The sequence below is a fragment of the Neodiprion fabricii genome, chromosome 3 (assembly GCF_021155785.1).
Source record: "Neodiprion fabricii isolate iyNeoFabr1 chromosome 3, iyNeoFabr1.1, whole genome shotgun sequence".
NCBI lineage: Eukaryota > Metazoa > Arthropoda > Insecta > Hymenoptera > Diprionidae > Neodiprion > Neodiprion fabricii.
This window is the reverse complement of record NC_060241.1, coordinates 14773728-14793679: the sequence shown is the minus strand read 5'-3', so window position 1 is coordinate 14793679 and position 19952 is coordinate 14773728. Positions and strand designations below refer to the sequence as shown.

At 37.2% G+C, this 19952-nt stretch overlaps 1 protein-coding gene and 1 long non-coding RNA gene across 3 annotated transcripts in view; one reads left to right on the top strand and one right to left on the bottom strand.

The window, feature by feature from the left end:
• Positions 1-12976, bottom strand: part of LOC124178359 (GPI inositol-deacylase) — a 248154-nt gene extending 235178 nt beyond the window's left edge. The window contains exons 1-2 of one of the 2 annotated variants that reach the window (XM_046561627.1): positions 12205-12976; positions 11977-12130 (exon numbers count right to left, since the gene is read on the bottom strand). In XM_046561627.1, the coding sequence (XP_046417583.1) occupies positions 11977-12130; positions 12205-12342 (292 nt within the window). In that variant the 5' untranslated portion in view covers positions 12343-12976. The remainder of the gene's footprint in view (positions 1-11976; positions 12131-12204) is intronic. The other variant, XM_046561626.1, reaches the window with a different exon arrangement.
• LOC124178388 lies at positions 322-13171 on the top strand. Its single transcript, XR_006869797.1, has 3 exons — positions 322-857; positions 11919-12151; positions 12973-13171. It is a non-coding gene; the product is annotated as an uncharacterized LOC124178388 (long non-coding RNA).
• The last annotated feature ends 6781 nt before the right edge of the window (positions 13172-19952 follow it).

The window sequence follows — 19952 nt, the reverse complement described above, 5'->3', positions numbered from 1 at the left end:
TGCGTTTCCAAGTTCGTGAATAGCTCTGACTCTGTCCTAGAGAATTTTGAGTACTGTCGGTCAATTTACGAACATGGCCCTAGTCTGCCTTTATACGTTTTACGGCGTGTTCCACTCAGAAGGTTTGTCCCGATGCCGGGCGACGCGTGCACGGAACGAGTGCCCCCTGTTCGAGCCAGTACGCACTCAGTGCAACCAGTGGAAAACACTATAACCTTCTCTATCTCTCTATCTCCTCTTGCAAACGTTATGAAAATTTTGTGTTCGCCGTGCTCCCTACCGCGCTGCAGCATAAGTGCTAGTTGTAGGCTGCACCAAAGAATCATATGATGTTGAATAGCGCGTGCTTCTCCCTAGTTCCGGTAACACATTTCTGTCACATTCACGAAATTAGTCCCAGCAAATGCCACGTACCGAGAGCTAACGATAAGGTGTAAGCACTGAAATCTATACATACTGAAATGCGTGCGGTGCGAGTGGGGGCTGGGAAGAGATAGTTGTGACTAAGGCTATCCGCCACCGACGTATCCGCACTTGTCGCATGTATATACGAGTATACGCACTGACCCGCAAATATTAGTCACACGCTTTGACAAATCTCGGGAGCGCAACAGACTTAAGACGTGTTGACACGGTGATAAAAATCGGACCGATTTCTCGGACCGAGAAAAAAATTACCAGCAGTCGTATCGTGTATACAGCAAACTCAGACGTAAATCGTGGATCGAAAACGCGGATGAAAAAATGGATCGCGTCCCATTATTCCGTACTAGTTGCTGAATTCACTCCTGTTCTAATTCAGGCACACAATTGTAGATGATTGCAGAGTTTGCATCACGCATGTGTCAATTTCAAAGGTAAATATCAAATATAAAATGAAAATATATTTGAATGAATACAAATTGAATAGATCTTCGTTACTTTTGAATACATAATTCCACATAAATCTATATGATTAATGTGTAGTTTAAATTTACATTGATATCCGAAACCAATGTCACCTAACCATTCGTCTTGTTCCAATTTCTCTTCCTTTTCGACAGCATCAACTATTAAAGCAATAGCGAGCACTTTTTTCAATTTTTTTTTCTTATCCGTCATTTCATATGATACAGCCTAGTATCTAGATCCACATTAAAATTCCAAAATAAATAGAATTATTAGAAATGCATTAATTAATATATAGGAATGGAAAATTACAATATTAAACAGAAAACATTCACGTTACCTTTTGGAGCACAATAGAGGTTATGACTCAATCGCTTTATCTATTTAGGATTCTGCACTGTTGGTAGCATGTAAATAATTACCATTCAAATTCACGTTTTCGACCGCAGCACCGTCTGGATTCCTTCGAGCGCAAAATGATGGTGAAATTTAAGTTACTAAACCTGTATCCGAGAACTCGGACCGATTTCTAGCACCGTGTCAACACATCTTTAGGGATGATCTGTGTATTATACCTATAAGTCCCTTGTAATATCAATGAAAGGAACAAAAAGTATTTAACAGACACGAGAAAATATAATTTAAAATTGTTTTATTCAGGTCTTGGATATATTGTTGTCCAATTATGTTTATTCAATTGTAAACAATGATTTACACGTGGTACAAAAATACAATAAAACGATTATAAAAACAGATGTATATAGGGTGAACTACAATTATGATGAAGTAAATGAAAATAATTATAAATAGAATATACAACTAAATATCTACATAGAAATCTTCAAATTTGAATTTGAAAAATTGATTGTCCAATTGATTTCACTTATGTAGAAATAAAGGACCCTGCACGTTTCTTATGGGAAGTGGCCCTTGGTGAAATTTTCTGAAATTAATATATGTTATTCTATTCGAGCTCCTGATCAAAAGTCTCCATGGGCACAAAGTGTAATAATGGACAGATTTCGAGATATCGGGGGTAGAAAATGAAGTTCGGCATAACCTTCAATGTAGAAATCGTCGGCCCTAGAATGACTTTTGGCTTTATGTTTGTGACGGACAGGGGGTTTTCGTGATTTCCAAATTCTAACCTAATGTCGGAAATGACAATTGTCACTTTATAAATGACACCCGACCTTTTAAATGCATCGAAATAACTTGAAAAATACTGGTAGTACGCGCGTTCCAGTAGTAAGGTTAGATAGTCCTTTGGCTGCGGGCAGTTCGTTGACCATGGAAAGGTCCGTTAACTTTTATGACGGTATGCGAGGTATTTTGGGTCGCTCTACCCGAAAAAATGGTCTTAGACTGTAAATGTGGTCCGTTTTTTTTATTGGCCGTTTTTGTGAATTTTTTGCGGTTTTTCGTGTTTTTCTCTAATGAATCGACTTTTCTGGGCAAAATACTTCAAATAAAAGTTATAGAGAATTCAATTACGAACATTTGGAATTTTTTTTTTTTTTTAGCCAAGATACCGCACTGGGGGTTATTCTTATCTTTTTCTGCAGTTTTCCTCAGTGATCTCCCGGATTTTCGCGAATAACGGCAGGAAACTTTCCATGAAAATTGTGAATTATGTAATCGAGTTCATTTTGGCAACTTTAGTGTCTCCATGTGAGCACCCTCTTGGAGTGAGATATTGGTATGAACAATAAGTCGGATTAAAAACATTCTAAGCCTCCCCGTGAAAAAAACGTAGCTAGAGAAAAAAAATCCAAAATGTTCGGAATTGAATTCTCTATAACTTTTATGTAAAGTATTTAGCCCAGGGAAGTCGATTCATTAGAGAAAAACACGAAAAACCGCAAAAAATTCACAAAAACGGCCAATAAAAAAAACGGACCACATTTACAGTCTAAGACCATTTTTTCGGGTAGAGCGACCCAAAATACCTCGCATACCGTCATAAAAGTCAACGGACCTTTCCATGGTCAACGAACTGCCCGCAGCCAAAGGACTATCTAACCTTACTACTGGAACGCGCGTACTACCAGTATTTTTCAAGTTATTTCGATGCATTTAAAAGGTCGGGTGTCACTTATAAAGTGACAATTGTCATTTCTGACATTAGGTTAGAATTTGGAAATCACGAAAACCCCCTGTCCGTCACAAACATAAAGCCAAAAGTCATTCTAGGGCCGACGATTTCTACATTGAAGGTTATGCCGAACTTCATTTTCTACCCCCGATATCTCGAAATCTGTCCATTATTACACTTTGTGCCCATGGAGACTTTTGATCAGGAGCTCGAATAGAATAACATATATCAATTTCAGAAAATTTCACCAAGGGCCACTTCCCATAAGAAACGTGCGGGGTCCTTTGCTCACCAGATCTGTTGGCAATGATTGCAAAACCCATACTTCCGTTGTCTTCAAAAAGTAACCAGATGTTGAGACAATACAAATTATCCAATATTTCCAGCCTCAGAACTACTACCCAAAAAAAACCCGTATCACCAACAGCCGTAATAAGAAACTGCACGCCCTGGTCGTGTAATCCCCAACTCTTCTATCGCTCAAATGTTCTTGAGAAGTGGTAGGTCAGCGGAAGTAAGCGCTATGACCTCTCGGGTATCGAAGGTCACTGATGATTAGGACCTCCCGTTGGACAACACGAAATCGGGGTATATAAATGATGAAGCGTCGACACGCAAGGGGGATTATTACTACTAAGTTACTGCGATTCACTCGCTATTCGATAACTACCTTAATATATTCTAAAAATGACTAAAAATCTCTATTGTCATATTCATTTCTTTTATTTTATAAATTCTTGTAAAATCATTTCTAGAGCGAGCTAATAGCGTAGAACAGTACGATTTAATAAATTAAGTATTTTGTTAAATAGTTTACTTTATTTGTAAATGACACAAATCTATTGTCATCGACACAACGTTGCCTGCCAAGAACCAGAGATCTGCCAAAAGGACCAACTGTAACCAACCTAATCACATCAAAATCTCTATAAAGGATTAACTGCTGCAAAAATTGTGAGTAATTATAGCATATTCAATTGGCCGGGCTTGTACTTTGGTTAAAAATTTTTATAATACACCCATGAGGAAGTGAGCCAATTTAATTAAAGCAACTGTTTAATTTGTACCGGGGTGCGGATATTCCTGAGCTAGCGGACCGCGACAATCAGATTGGGTTCCTCCTTTATAAATAAAAGAGGCCAGAGCATCGCGTTATTTGAATCCGCCAAATCCGCGTTAGGTCTGATAAAATACCCATTTATTTGTCTGCATTTGTCTCAATGTATCATAACATAGTCCGAAGCATTCTCCTCTGATTTTCTCAGTCTATTTGACAATCCATTTTTTTACTCCCATGGAACTATTTTTCTATGAAATTAACATAAAAATCAGTATAGATAATACGTACCTATAATGTATGCTCAAACAACCCACCATGTCATATTTATTAATTGAAAAATTTGACAAATACCTACGTAGTCCAAAGTGAGAGAAATGATGGTGAGGATAAGGGGATGTAAGAATAGATAATGACAAAAATATCGGTTAATTTAGGTAGAGATGTAATAATTGGTAACTATGGTATGAAGGTATAGGATAAAACAAAACCATCATAGGCAAATATTATCATAAAACAAACGGTTATCCAAATAAATAAATTATATAAGTATAACAGAAAGTAGAAAATGAAATGTCTCAAAACTAATATTGCACCTCACGTCCACAATGTAGACTTACAAAAGAAAGGGTATGATATACGAGATACCAATAAATCAAATGTTGTGAAATAATATTATATTATGAAGATGTTACCTATCATTGGATCATCTTTTTTGCACGACTGTGTATTCGCAAATTAACATATGAGGAGACTAAAGTCTTTATGAGTTGAATTTCATGCCGATCATCATCTTTTGCAACAGTATCAATAGGATATTCTTTACTGAAGAACACACTATTAGTGGACATCAATTTGTGCATAACCGTAGTAATTAAATTTCTTTTGAAATTAGGCTTGCCTATCATACCTGTATGGAAATCTGCTCGGAAAGCTCTTTCAGCGTTTGTAACAATGTTAAATGCAGCATTTGATGGAAAGAGTAAACCACCTCTAAAGACAAATGATACAAAGGAAAGATGTTTGTTCATATTAACGGTATAGCAGTGATCGTCTGTCGTACGTTATTCATCATCCAGTAAAAGATTTTTACAATCCTGACAGGCGGTTTTGGCAATTATATTACATATGATCGTTCCAGCGATATAATATAATATATTTATCTAAAGCACTGATAGTTCTACTTTATCTAATTCGTCTAACAGATGATCTGGCAGATCTTGGTTATCCTCATCAGTATCTAATGTGGCATCGGTAATAGATCTTTTCGAACTGCAGAATTCTAAGATTGACATTACTTCTGTTGTATCACCTAAACAATTTGCATTAACGCTCCGCTCAACTTTATTTCTGAACTGTAACTGAAGCATAGCCCATTTAAACTGCAAATAGTTTGGATTGTTGTGCCACCCTCCCACGCGAGCTGATACACCAAAAAGTTAATTCGATGTGATCTTGCGAGCATTTGTAAGCTGAAAAAAACTTCAAAGGATTGTCTGCTAAATTGAACAAGTCTTCTGCCAGATTGATGAAACTATGAGTATTTATCGCAAAGCCCTAAGCAAAAGTTTTTCTTCCATGATCTAACACAGAAACGCCTTCAATTGTATAGGCACGGCTCTCAGCAAACACGTCTTTGAAATATTGTAAATTCTCCGGCCTTAATAATGATTTGAACCCTTTATCAAACGAATTTCTCGAGTTCATCATATCAAATAGTCTATCAAAAATACGAATAAATTTGACAGTCGCCTCAGTATTAGCAAAACCGGATTTTTTACACACCCTCAAATAATCAATGGCATCAGCCACTCCTGAACTAATTGTCTGTACTGCTAGCTGCACATTCATTTTTTTTCGTTTGAAACCCATATGTGCTAACGATAATTTGTTTGCTAGCGTTAGATCCTGCTTTTCCTGAACATCATACAAAGTCTATAAATTCAAATGAAATCCTACCTGATTGTGATTCAATGTCGTTTGTTTTGTCCACAGTATTTCTACATAACTCAATTATGTGGCATGGATCTAACATGCAATAAATTTGTGATTGTCCACATGGATGGGTGAAGCTTGTTTTCAGCTCATCAAGATTTTTCGAAAAGAAATCACCTTTTTGGTATTTACCATCGCATGTTAGAGATCTAACCGTGACTCCTACGTTATACAACTCGACTATTATTTGGGCTAGAAGTTTAGCTTGTACAGTGGCGTGCAAAAGTTTCGGGCCAAACTGTTTCTCGTTAATAATTGTTGTATGGATGAGGGTGAAAAAAAACTCAGTATTGCTATTTAAACTGAATCAATTATATTGTCGAACCGAACAACTTACAATTTTTTTCAACAAAATAATATTAAATTATAACAAAAAATATGAAGTTTATGTGATCAAAAGTTTTGGGCCAAACAAACTTCTGAAAAATAAACTATAAAAATAGAAACCAAAATTATTTCCAACACGTCATAAGATCAAATTATACTAATATTTTGTTGACATGCCCTTTGAAGCTATCACAGAGGCACATCGCCGAGGCATCGATTCTATTAACGTCTTAATCCTTGAGTGATCAATTTTTTGCCATTCCTCTTGAACTTTTTCCCACAAATCGTTTTTATTTGAACAATTGATAGCTTCTACTTTTACTCTTAGCTCTCCTCATAAATGTTCAATAGGATTTAAGTCAGGAGATTGACTTGGCCACTCGAGAACACGAATTTTTTTTGCCTTGAATAAATCTTTAACAAGTCCAGATCAATGTTTGGGGTCATTCTCTTGTTGGAAAATCCATCCTCGCGGCATATTTTGACGCGCGTAGGGCAGCATATGATTTTCTAAGATGTTTTTATACACGCCTTTGTCCATAGTGCCTTCTATTTTTACTAAAGGGCCGACGCCTTTATATGACAAAGCTCCCCACGCCATGATATTACCTCCTCCATGTTTTACAGTCGGTATTTGATACCTAGAATCATATCTGGCATCTTTTAGTCGCGAACATAGCTCTTTCCGTCATTTCCAAAAAAATTAATTTTTAGCTCGTCTGAAAAAAAAACTTTTTTCCAATCTTCGACTGTCTAATTCTCATGTTCCTTAGCAAATTCTAATCTCGCCTTCATATTCTTTGCGCTAATCAATGGTGTCTTATCTCCGACGCATCGAAATAGTCCAACTTCGTTCAATCTACGTGAAACAGTACTGCTAACATCAGCCAAGTTTTCCTCACGTAATTCACGTGTTATAATTGCAGCATTCTTCGTTGGATCCACGACTGCCTTTCTCTTAATAACTTTATCAACGCGTCTGGTCGTTTTTCTGGGTCTTCAGGTACTTGTTTGTCTACCAAAGTGTTTATTTCTTTCCACTTTTTAATAATATTATTAACAGTCGTTTTTCCAATCGATAATATTGAAGCTATATCACGAGAAACTTTGTTTTCTTGGTGTAATTTTATAACAGTTTCACGAATATGATGTTTCAGAAACGTCTCTAGGTACTTAAGAACTTTAGTTAATAGGCCAGGTTCACAATCGTATGTTGACATCCATTTTCTCATGGTTTCGGGGTGAGGTAGTGATAGATAGTTACGGAGTAATGCGTAAGCTTTAGGAGAGTAAAAATAGTATGTCAATGCGAACTGCCTAATGTCATCAGAGTATTGTCTGTTATTAGAAGTAACGTCATTGATCTCATTCGGTAGCAATTCTAATGTATCACCAGAGAAACGTTTTTCTAGTATGTCCTGTATACCTTCAGAATAAGTTGAGTTATCCTTCAAGGTTTTTATTATTGCTTCCATAACACCCATCTTTGTATCCCGACATTTTAAACGCTTCTCCAGAATATTTACTTTGTTCGACAATGCCTCCACTCTGGGTGTTGGTTTCGCTCGCTTTTGGGATGTTTGCGTGCTAGCGTCACATTTTTTGTTAGCAACTTCAGATAACATGTTTTGCTACAATTCCAAATGTTATAACACTTTTATCAATCACACATTCTTTAAATGTAGATCTATAGTAACATACATACTATTGATATGTATACAAGATACATTATACTATGTATAGCCTGTAATTCGTACCTTATCCTCAACACAAATAGTCCCTAGATCTGTTAAATTCTCCGCTGCACATCGTTTCTGTTTGGCGCTTTAATCACCGTTCACATTAGTATTTGTGATCTGAAACAACATATTATTAGAAACACATTTCACCTGTATAACATGAAATCCAAATGATTTGATATATCACATAAAACACCAACTAACCATGGTTTTACTGGTTTTATTTGGTTCGCCACACGGAAGTACTTCGAAACATGTTGGGATGTCATTTTCTTTCAAAAAATTTCTACCAGTTGAAGTATTATGGTATTGTTCCGACAGAAAATGCCGGCTGCATATAAACTTGGAAGCAGTGTTACCAGTAAACCAGCTGGTATAGTGTCAACCCACTTTTTCTCCAGTTCTGTATCTTTAATAGGAAATCTAAGAAAACAAATTTTTAATTCCGAAAATAACTTACTCAACTTGATTATATCATCAGAAGATTCAGCTTGCTTTTAAATATAGAAAAAATGAAGGGCGCAGATACAATCATTCGTTTCTATCGGTACAATCATATACTTACGCATGACAGGTTTTGCCGAAACAAGCATCGGCTTTGCATGAAATAATGCTGCACCGTCTCACCATATTTACACCTTAATATGCACATTCACGGGTCCGTAATTAATTTACCTTAATAATCATGTGAAATCACTATTTTATTTCAACAGAATTTATCAACATGAAGCCGGGTTCAATGCTCAGCGTATCGGTCTCCATCTCTGATGGTCAATGTGGCCCGCGTACATCCCAGTACGTATAGAGTTCAGTGAATGTGACACATCAAAAACTCATGATATAGTAATATCTAAATACACTAATATACAAGGACGCCGAGTAAAAATGCACGCAAAATCACTCGCTAGACTCATACCACCAGATTTGACATCTTGACTCTTGATTTAGTCTCGTAGCATAATTCTTTTGCTCTCTTGCGTTTCCAATCCCTATGCTATACATTGAAATAGTCCATTGTGTTTCATACAACGTTACTCGGCCGAGCAACTAGCTAACTTCGCCATTCAAATTCTCAAGTACTAATCTAGAATTATCTATTTGTAACCAGTTCACATTGAACGAATAAATTCTGTTGAATAAAACATAAAGCTTATTAAATCAAATTAATCAATTTAATTATAATTAAGATTCAATACCTTTTTCCCTCTCGCGCCCTCAACTCATCACATAAACATCTCATCGGAGTTTGATATATTTACCAAATTTTTTATTTTATTATATATACTTATTTTATTTATCCAAAAAAGGTGAACAAACCGCCAAATATTAAATCCACAATTTTCAATTATTCCCGGTTTGTTTAATACAAGCGTTTGAATCAAATCAGCAAAATGGCAGCCAGCTGCATGCACTGCTCAATTTTTCTCTTATATAACTCTATATTAAAAGTGGGCATATACGACCTTATGGTAATAAGATCACAGAATCAAAGCTGAGAAACTACTGAAAGTTACGCCCTTAACCCCTGATATCAATTCAAGCCAAAAATGTATACTGTCACATTTAATTATTAATCTTTCGATTGAAGTAAAAATGTAGGCAATACCATCAAACTTAACTTGGTTGTACAATTCCAAAGCTAAATCCATGTATATGTCGATAGGTATGAATGCAGTTATGCCTAATCTAGTACTAGCACAGGATTAGAGCTTTATCTTCTGTGGGTACTAATTCAGTGACAGAGGATCTCATACATTATGATCAGTCACTGTCTTAAATTTCGAATCATTGAGTTGAACTTTACATTTCAAACTTTAGGAAAATCATAATGAAGACTTTTTAGGAGAGTTTACATTCGTTTCGGCACCCTGTCTTATACAATAATTATATGCGCATAAAAAGAATGAGAAACAATTTTTTGGAGCTGCTAGATGAGTTTGGTTAGAAAAATTAAGTATTCACCCAAAATTATGAATTTCAAAGAAATTACTTAGCTAACTCGGATAAAATCTGGTGTAAAATTGAGTTTTTACTGGCGTTATGGCATAAAGTTTTTCAGTTTTTCTAAGCGGTCATCTGCTTGCTTTAAGCTAGTCAGGCACCAAACTAATGACCTGTAATTTGAACTTGAATCTGCTACAATGGCTAATTTTTTACAAGGTTGAAGTTAATAACATTAGCGTAACAAACACTGAAAAGAATGTATATTTTTAAGTCTCAGATAGAATGACTATAAGAGTTGAGTTTGTAAAATATGAATATGTCGTGCTTTGTTCCGGTATACCGAATTACAAACAATCCTAAAGTAACAGAATAACAATTTTTCTGAAAATTGCATCATTGCAATTACATTACGAACTTCAACTTCATGGTTCTCTGTACTTTTCTTTATCCTTGCAATGGATGTTGGTGATTCTCGAGAAGATCTCGATTTGGCTGTAGCTCCAATGTTCTGACAAATAGCCGTAACATGAGTAACTTGACTTATTGAGAATAACAAGAGCTGGTATGTATTTAGGTTCATACAGTCATAGTATAAGGTACGAATATCAAACTTCAATAAACTGAACTCGATTTAGTTTTCATTTTTCACAAAACTAGGTCTAGAATTTGGCATTTGGCAATTCAAGTTTTTTATTCTGAATGTTAAAATGTTGAAGGAACCGAATAATGTTGCTAATTTCGAAAATTAAGTTGAAAAGCTAAGTACAAGATAGAAATGTACTACAAAAATTGTCATATCTGAAGCACCTTCTAACTCAAACAACTTCTTTATTTAATTGAAATTATTGCACTCTACAAATATCTTACTACCCAGATGCAGAATCTTGTCTTGGAATTATGAGTCATGTTTATTCAATACATCCAAATTGTGGTTTGGGATTCGATTTTTCCTACTTTAAAGAAATTATAAGACATTTGTAAGCCCTGCGCCATTATAAAGCTGAAGGTTGAGATAAGTTGGGACAGTAGAGCGGCTTAACTCAAGTTTCAATCAAATTCTATTGACAATCAAAGTTTCCACTGATACTGAGCTACGACAAGCAAATTCTGAAAGATTTTTAGAACCAGATTAGCTATTTGCAAACATGCTATAGTGAGATTATGGCTGAATATTATATATGTCTTTATTTTTTATCAGAACTGTTTTTGATCAAGCTTGATAGGTCGAAATTTCACATACACTAGGATACCCAAGCTTTGTTTGATTAGACAGGATGGCGAAAATTTTGTTCAAATAAAATTTCCTGACTTTTCCCATCAAAAAATGCAGAATTCCCTTACGTTTGCCCATGAAAATAAAGTGATGTTTGGTAGCTTTTATGACCCAAATCTCGAGAAGTTGTGCACCTTAAATATATAAATTTGGATGTACTAACAGACAGTATTGCTTCGTTTCACACAAATAATTAGAAATTCAACAATACCATTTTCGAAAGTTAACTCAACTGAATTTACGGAGCATTGCTGAAGTTTGAAAACGACTTATAAAAAAGTAAGTTTTTCCCTATGGTCTATCATGATTCCCTGACTTTTTACTGACTTTGCCTGATAGACAAATTTATCTAAATATTCTCAGTTTTCCCGGTTTGTGGCTACCCTGATTAGAGTACTGTTGCAGCAATTTATAATGGGTATATTTAATTTGTAGTAACTAGACGAACAAAATGCAATAATTGTATTGAATTTTCCAGACCCAACCGACTGCCAATGAATCGATTGTACTGATTTAATGATTTTACATTTTTCAAGAGATTTTGGACACATTTTTGTATATTTGTTGTACAAGAACATTTTCATATTTCACGAAGAACAGGTGATTGGGAGAATTGAGAAAGCATCACAAATTCAAACTTGGCTAGTGAAAAACTCACCTTGATGATGTGAACCAGCGTTTCCAGGGATAAATAATACTGGAATACCAGAGAAGTGCATAGCTCGTATTCTCGATACGGTGAAACCTTCGCCATACGCGTATAATCCATATCTTGGATACTGTTGTTGGATTTCTTCTTGTAGTGGAATGTGCTATTAAAATAGCGTACATAGGTGAGTCGAAATTACATTGAAAAAATTAATATACACAGAAGTTGACAACTTACCACATATTCAGGATATTCAAACATGTAGGTCATCTCGCACGAGTTCCCCTCGTGGTCGAAGATAAATTTGACAGTACCAAGTAAATACATAATAAGCACTGGTGTGGAAATAACAACACACATAAAGTAAGACTTCATAGTCAAATGACTTAATTGCACTCGGCTGCTATCTTTATTCAACGTGATGTGGAATTGGTAATTAATTCCATGAATTACGATAGACTCGAGTGCTTTTCCAAAACATACAGTCCCGCCGGATTAGGGTTAGGGTACAACACGTGGAGGTTAGGGACAAGTTTGGAGCATCCATTCGGGTTGTACACGGACGGGGTGAAAAGATTGGGTGGAAAGACTAGAAGCGTTGATTTAAGTATATCTAAGAGTCAACGCTAGAAATGTCGCTCGACGAGTTTAGATTGCTTGCGCGGTTGCGCATTTTGTTACTATTAGGAAATAAAGAGGTAGTGCCGAAATTTCGGTACCCACTGTTTAGTTACGTTTCTATGCATTCAGCGTTGATCTTTTATCACATTAATTATATGTTTTTGTGGATCACTGGGATAACTTAGGCTATGTAGTGCTCCTAACCTTGCCGACTGGGCAATATTCTAGCAGATCTCAAAAAATTATAGGTATCCTGAATATCATTTTAAAAAATGTGTTGTGTTTCCACGCGTTTTAGTGTTTTTACATTTCCCGCATTTCTCGGGCCACAAAGTCCGTCCATGACACATTTTCAGCTATTTTAAACCACGGTCTTACATACAGGTCCGGAAACTAGTAGGGTGGGGAATGACTCAGATAATGAGGCAAAACCGTGATTCTCGTCTTCGCCGTCTACAGCGCTGCCCCCTCGGGGTGAGCCAACCATAAATCACATCCGAACAGCTGATTTTTCGGAATCAACAATCCTGAATAACACTCTAAAATGAAGAAAGATGCGAATAAAAAATGATTGAGATGTTTACTAACATTCCATGGCGGGCGTGATAATTGTTTTATTTTAATGGAATCCTCAAATGTTGAAGTCAATAAAATGCATAAATCCATAAATCCACTTCGATGAGCAGGTTATCTAATCGGTATATATCTATATCTATCATACCCCGGGCCAATGGCGCCTCTAGCGGATAAATAGGAAACAAGACCGTGTGCCTCACTAACGGTGACACCCCCTACCATTCAAAAGTGCCGGAGGTACCAGACCTGTATGTAAGACCATGTTTTAAACAGAATAGAGGTACACTTGGGGATAATGAATCTGAGATGGCTAATTTTTTACACTACACAGTTGTGTTGGCAACAGAATGAAACCTTTGGCAACACAGAGAAATCTGCAGCGCCATAGTCGGCTGAGCGCGAACAAACTCAATCTCAATAGACGTAACCAAAGAACATAGACGTACATGAAAGCACAGGTCCCGTGTTAACGTTGAAGCCAACAATTTAGTTCCCCAAATGAACGCTTGACGTCGCCACTCGCTGGTACGCGTAAGCAGCGCTATGTAGTAGTGCACGCATCGACTGGCTCACGTACACGGAACACCGCGAGCACTTCCGGCGGTTGGGGTGATAAACTCGCACAGATCACCCCAAAAGCTGGTTTCAGCGGGCCCATAAGACCTGTGCTACCATGTTCGTCTATGTTCTTTGACGTAACATAACCCATGACCGTTGAATCTAACCTTAGAATACCGCGGAGATAATGACTTGTTGAATTGACACGTAAATCGTTCTCGTAAGCTTGTCTACTTAATAAACGAAATGTAACGGTGAGATTGCTTGGTTGGTAAAAGTAGGAGTACCACAAGATCTTAATGCATGAAGACAGTTCACACTGGAGGCGTTAATAGAAGGGTTGACTGAAGACTGTTATAGACAGGTAGCCATCGGTATTGGACATATTCCAGAATGTGTGCTAGCACGTGCGGCATTTCGGAACAGTCGTTCCGTAAAGACGTGTTGACACGGTGTTAGAAATCGGTCGGAGTTCTCGGATACAGGTTTAGTAACTTAAATTTCACCATCATTTTGCGCTCGGAGGAATCCAGACGGCGCTGCGGTCGAAAACGTGAAGTTGAATTGTAATTATTTACATGCTACCAACAGTGCAGAATCCTAAATAGATAAAGCGATTGAATCATAGGGTATGTTCCGATATACACTGCGAGCACTGTAAGGTGTGACGTCAATTTAGTATACTGCAAAGCCGTTCCTTCATAGTTAGCTATACTGGTTGCTGTTTAAAACGAAACGCAGTACAGTATACTGTGATCGACATTTTTTGGCGTTACTTTCATTTCATACATAATATTTGTTTCACACCGCAATAAACACAATTTCTTCAAATTTACCATTTTTGTTTTTAACGGCCGGTATTTATAAATGACAATATTCAATAATTATAATTATCAATAGTGGAAGCTGTTAAATTTCTAAACGCTGTTGATCACGTGATCAAAGCACTAAGAGCACCTTACGTCTAAAGCACCAGTGTTCACAGTAGAAAAATGGCGACGATTTATGACGTCATATATTTCCCTAGGATACTGCGACTGTATACTGTCCGTCTATAACGGAACGAATTTCTCCCCAGTAAGAGCACTGAACAGTGCTCGCAGTGTATATCGGAACATACCCATAGCCTCTGTTGTGCTCGAAAAGGTAACGTGAATGTTTTCTGTTTAATATTGTATTTTCCCATTCCTATACATATATTAATTAATGCATTTCTCACGATTCTATTTATTTTTGATTTTCATGTGGATCCAGATACTGTATCATATGAAATAACGGATAAGAAAAAAAAATTGAAAAGAGTGCTCGCTATTGCTTTAATAGTTGATATATTTTCATTTTATATTTGATATTTACCTTTGAAATTCACACATGCGTGATGCAAACGCTGCAATCATCTGCAATTGGCTGTCTGAATTAGAACAGGAGTGAATGCAGCATCTAGTGCGGAATAATGGGACGCGATCCATTTTTTCATCCGCGTTTTCGATCCACGATTTACGTCCGAGTTTGCTGTATACACGATACGAGTTCTGGTAACTTTTTCTCGGTCCGAGAAATCGATCCGATTTCTAGCACCGTGTCAACACATCTTAAGTAATATGCATATGCCCGATTTGTCATTTCGGAAAGGGCATACCGAAAATGATGAGATAATTCTGGGTTAGATGGCCATTAGTTAAGAAATGCCCCATAGTATAGTCCGATAGAGCCCCTGACACTCACCACTGCTCGTATACTAAAAAATTGTACGCATCTTGTCCCCGTTTTTTAGTTCTTCTACGTGGCGCTAGTAGACTTCTGACACGCTCGCTGCCCTCGCTGTCCGCGCGCAAGCTCGTCAGGTAACTACTAGCGCCACTAGTGGTGGAAATTCGCGGCAGAATCGAGGGACATTTTGCGAACCACTTTTAGCAGCGTGTGTCAGGGGGCTACCGCCAATCTCCACCACTAGTGGCGCTAGTAGTTGTCTGAAAAGCTTGCGCGCGGTCAGCGAACTTATCAAAAGTCTACTAGCGCCACGTAGAGGAACTAAAAAACGGGGACAAAACGCGTATAATTTTTTAGTATACGAGCAGTGGTGAGTGTCAGGGGGCTGTCCTAGACCCACTGTACGTTGACTTGATGTTCTGCAGAAACATGCATCAACCTTGCACAATTCTGCCGCAAGGTGCTACCGAACACGGTCTTGCATGATAGGATGCTACATGAAATGCCACCTGGGAATTATTGTCGTGTTCGTCTGAATTGCGCATGCGTCAACAGTAAGCAACGCAGTGAGTACTGGCCGTTGTGTTAGTATGCATGGTGTGCCTAGAACTCCTACGACACGCTCCTTTCTTCGATATGAAAAACTTTAAGTAATTTTGTACCAACTGTTCAAAGAAATTTCTATATTGTTAGGGAATTATTTTTCTCGCGAACGCTACCCTGCTAGGTAACACCATATCGTAGCTCTGTTGGTTTTAGTTACACTTTCTACACTTTTTACACTTTTCCTAGGAAAGGGCACCTTCCATTGGCTAGATTCAGGAAAAGTGTAAAAGTGTAGAAAAGTGTAACTAAAACGCACAGAGCTCGTGTTGAATACGTAACACACAATGGCCATTACATCGAGTATTATTCATTTATTAATACATAACAGTAATGTCATCGTGCACGTTGCGTAACACCTAATTTCCGTAATTCATTTTTTGTACATCACATTGATATTAGAATTATGCAATGTTTCAAAAATTAAGTGTATTCTCCAGAACACAAATCCTGTAACATTATCGCTATAACTCCGAAGATACTCAAAAGACCCGCTCATCTTTCCCCCGCGCAGATTCAACGTTACAACAATTAATCACCACAGATCTAGGGTATTTTGACGCTGTTGGTACCGGATTTAATTAAATCCAGTCCAGCGCGAGAGAGAAACTTTTTTAGAGAGAGAAGCTGCACTCCTAGGCACACCATGTATACTCACATCACGGTACTGGCCACTGAAATAGAGATACACTGGAACACTCACTCCATACAGTATATGGCTTGATCTCTCGGTCGGGGTAGCATACTCGGTCGCGAAGAAGGATAGCTCAACAGGGAATCCTTGTGCTCCTCTGTACAGTCCCAACGAGAACGTTGCCCTCGTAAACAAAACGCATGACTGCACGTTAAATGCGTGAGGATAGTGTTAGATGTATAGGATCGGTGGTTAACAGTTTATCGAAAACAGTGTGAATGACTCTGAATACATTGTACGCCGTGCACAATACGCTTAAAATCTTGTAACATTCACATACTATATCAACGGTTGCGTAGAATAATCGGCTATCTCGAGTTAGGCTTCAAAAACCGGCTATTTCGAGGTTCGCCTGGAAAACCGGCTATCTTGAGTTTCGCTTAAAAAACCGGTTATCTCGAATTAGACTCAAATAACCGGCGATTTCGCGTTTGAAATTTTTCGGCTTCAAATTAAGTTGGTAGCACTGTCGTCGGGCTGAATACGAAATTCGTCAACGTCTCACAAAATTCATACGGGCTCCGTTTTGTGAATTCAGTAACATATATGGTAACGAAACATTTATTCAACGTCCAAAGCATGCTTCTTGCATGACATAACAAGAATAATACTTGTTCTCATTATGGAGCGATCAATCAATGTGTCGGTGTATGTAGTTTTGGAGTCACCAGCGTATCGACATATTTTGAAGAGGCAACAGCAGTCATCAACATCCTTGCATGTATTTCAGATTCCATAACGTGAACCACGTTGTTACATTGTTTGGATACTAGTATTGTTAATGAACCCGTTTTACAATAAAATGAAATTTTTGTCATGATATTTATGGGTTAGGTCCACACTTTTTTATTTGATCGGTACTCAGCGCGTTGCTTGCTGTTGACGCATGCGCAATTCTGACGAACACATGATAATATTATCGGGTGCTGAACATGTGCTGAATTTTGGCCCCTCTACGTAATTTATCTTTCCTCTGCATTATAACACCAACTTTGTTATTTCCTGGATAATTGTTGCAGTTGGTATTTGCGCAAACAACACGCAAGCGATTCTAGCGACGAGATGCCTAGAATTTTCCAAACTGTGTTCATATGCGATCGATATTTGAAGAGCGCGGGTGTCTAAATTCGGCACCCGGTGTTCATTCCACTTTTTCTCAACACCACGCGAATACGCAAACGAATTATTGTGATATTTTGCAGTGTTGGGTGACGCGTTAAACACGTGAACAATTTTAATTGATTGAAACGTATTATTTCAACTATTTACTGTATTAGTTACGATCTATCTGTTTGGAATCTCGAACGCACGGAAATGAGCCGCTCCCGGCGCACGCGCAATAAATCATTCTGGTGGCTAATATGGCAAATTAGAAAAAATTCTTTTTCTGGTAATTTTGATTTTGTCTGCCTAATTACTCCGCGGTGCTGGTTGCGCAAACGACGCGCAAACGATTGGCACGAAAATATATCCAAAATTCTATGAGTCTTTCGCATAATACCATTTTCAAAAACCGGGTGCTGAAATTCAGCACCCTAACTTTATTCACATTTTTCTCAAAAACGAATAAGCGCGGAAACAAGAGCGAATGATATTCATTATATTCCAGCCACGCGCAAACAATCTAAACTACTTTCAGTCGATTACATTGACTTTGGGTGCTAAATTTATGAACCTAGAAAATTCGTGCTTTTCGGTCAGGTCTCCGCCCACAAAACGGCCATTCAGCTCGCTCCACGTTTGTATCTCTTCTAGGGCTCCACGCCGAGCAGCAGACTACCGACACTCTCTCCCTACCTCACTCGCCGATGCGCAAAGTAAAAGTCTATTCTCTCGTTGGACGGAGTAATATCAACTCACAAACTTGAATTGAAAAAATCTCTGATGTTAAAGTGCAAAAAAGTTTCAGGTTTGATGTAAAAACTATTATACATACAGAATCCCAGGCATGTGTCCGTTGGAAAGTTGTCAGTAATTAGTCATACTCGTAAGCAATTGGTAGCCTTAGCCTAACAACTTGGGCCTTAGCGTTATAATGAATATTTTATCTTTAATCATTACTTTAATTATTACACAGAAAATCTTCATCGTTTGTAAAATATAGAGTTGTAGTGTGTCAAAACATATCCTTATAGAATGGGGCATTAAAATAAATGAAAGGGTTGATAGATTTTTCTTAAGAATAAAAGATTATAATTTATAAAAGTATCCAATAGTATTATATTATATAAAGGACTATTTAATGCATAAAGTGCTGATATAGATACACATAGTTATAAACAACAAACTCTGATCGTTCATGCTTGTCGCAGAGGGATACATGCAGCACGTAAGAAGGCATAGGTGCAGTGACGAAAATATATAAGCAGCGATACACGGCAACTTAGTGTGATATCGTTGCAATCACTTGATAGAGCAAATCAGTTTGTACTTTGGTTATTGTGACTTTTTCTTTAAATTCAAAGAGCAGATCTGTATGTATTTCGGTTATTCAGACTTTCTTCATACCCTTTTTGCAGATAAACAGCACTTGTGATACAATAGTTCTCAAGCCTGTACTATTTTGTAAAAAGTGTTAATTGCCATGCAGTTTAGGATGTACCTAGGTCTCCCTACCTATCTCCTTCGAGACTTCCCTTTAATCAAATGTATGTCGAGATATTTTCAAAATAGATTAGATCCATAAACGAATAAAAAAATATTAGATCAGAAAAAATAGGATTTAAATTTCATAAATCACAGGCATATACATAATGAATATCAGATCACATTCGATACAAAAGGAAATTGAGGATTCAATTATATTACCTTCTAATTTATAAGAGCCCTGAATTCTACCATATTAAATATCCCATAATTCTGTAATTTTACGTGTGTTTCTTTGATTAAATAAACGCAATTATATAGTAACTCCAAAGTTACCACTAACTCAGTTGTATCATTGACAGTATTTCTTGCATTCCGTGTTGATGAATAAGAGATTTGAATTAGGCCTGAGGAAGTGTTTCCTGATCCCCTCAGATTCGTCTCTGCTCTCCGATTAGAATATTTATTGCTTTTCGTAATTGGTGCCCAACCAAAAAGGAAAAACAGAAACTAGCCAAAGCGTCTCCGAGTTCATAAGTTTTCTTCATGTAATTGTATCTCGCAATGTAGTTTTCAACTCACATTCATGAGCGTTGAGGTTCAGTACAAAAGCTATAATGAATATTGTTTATCTCAG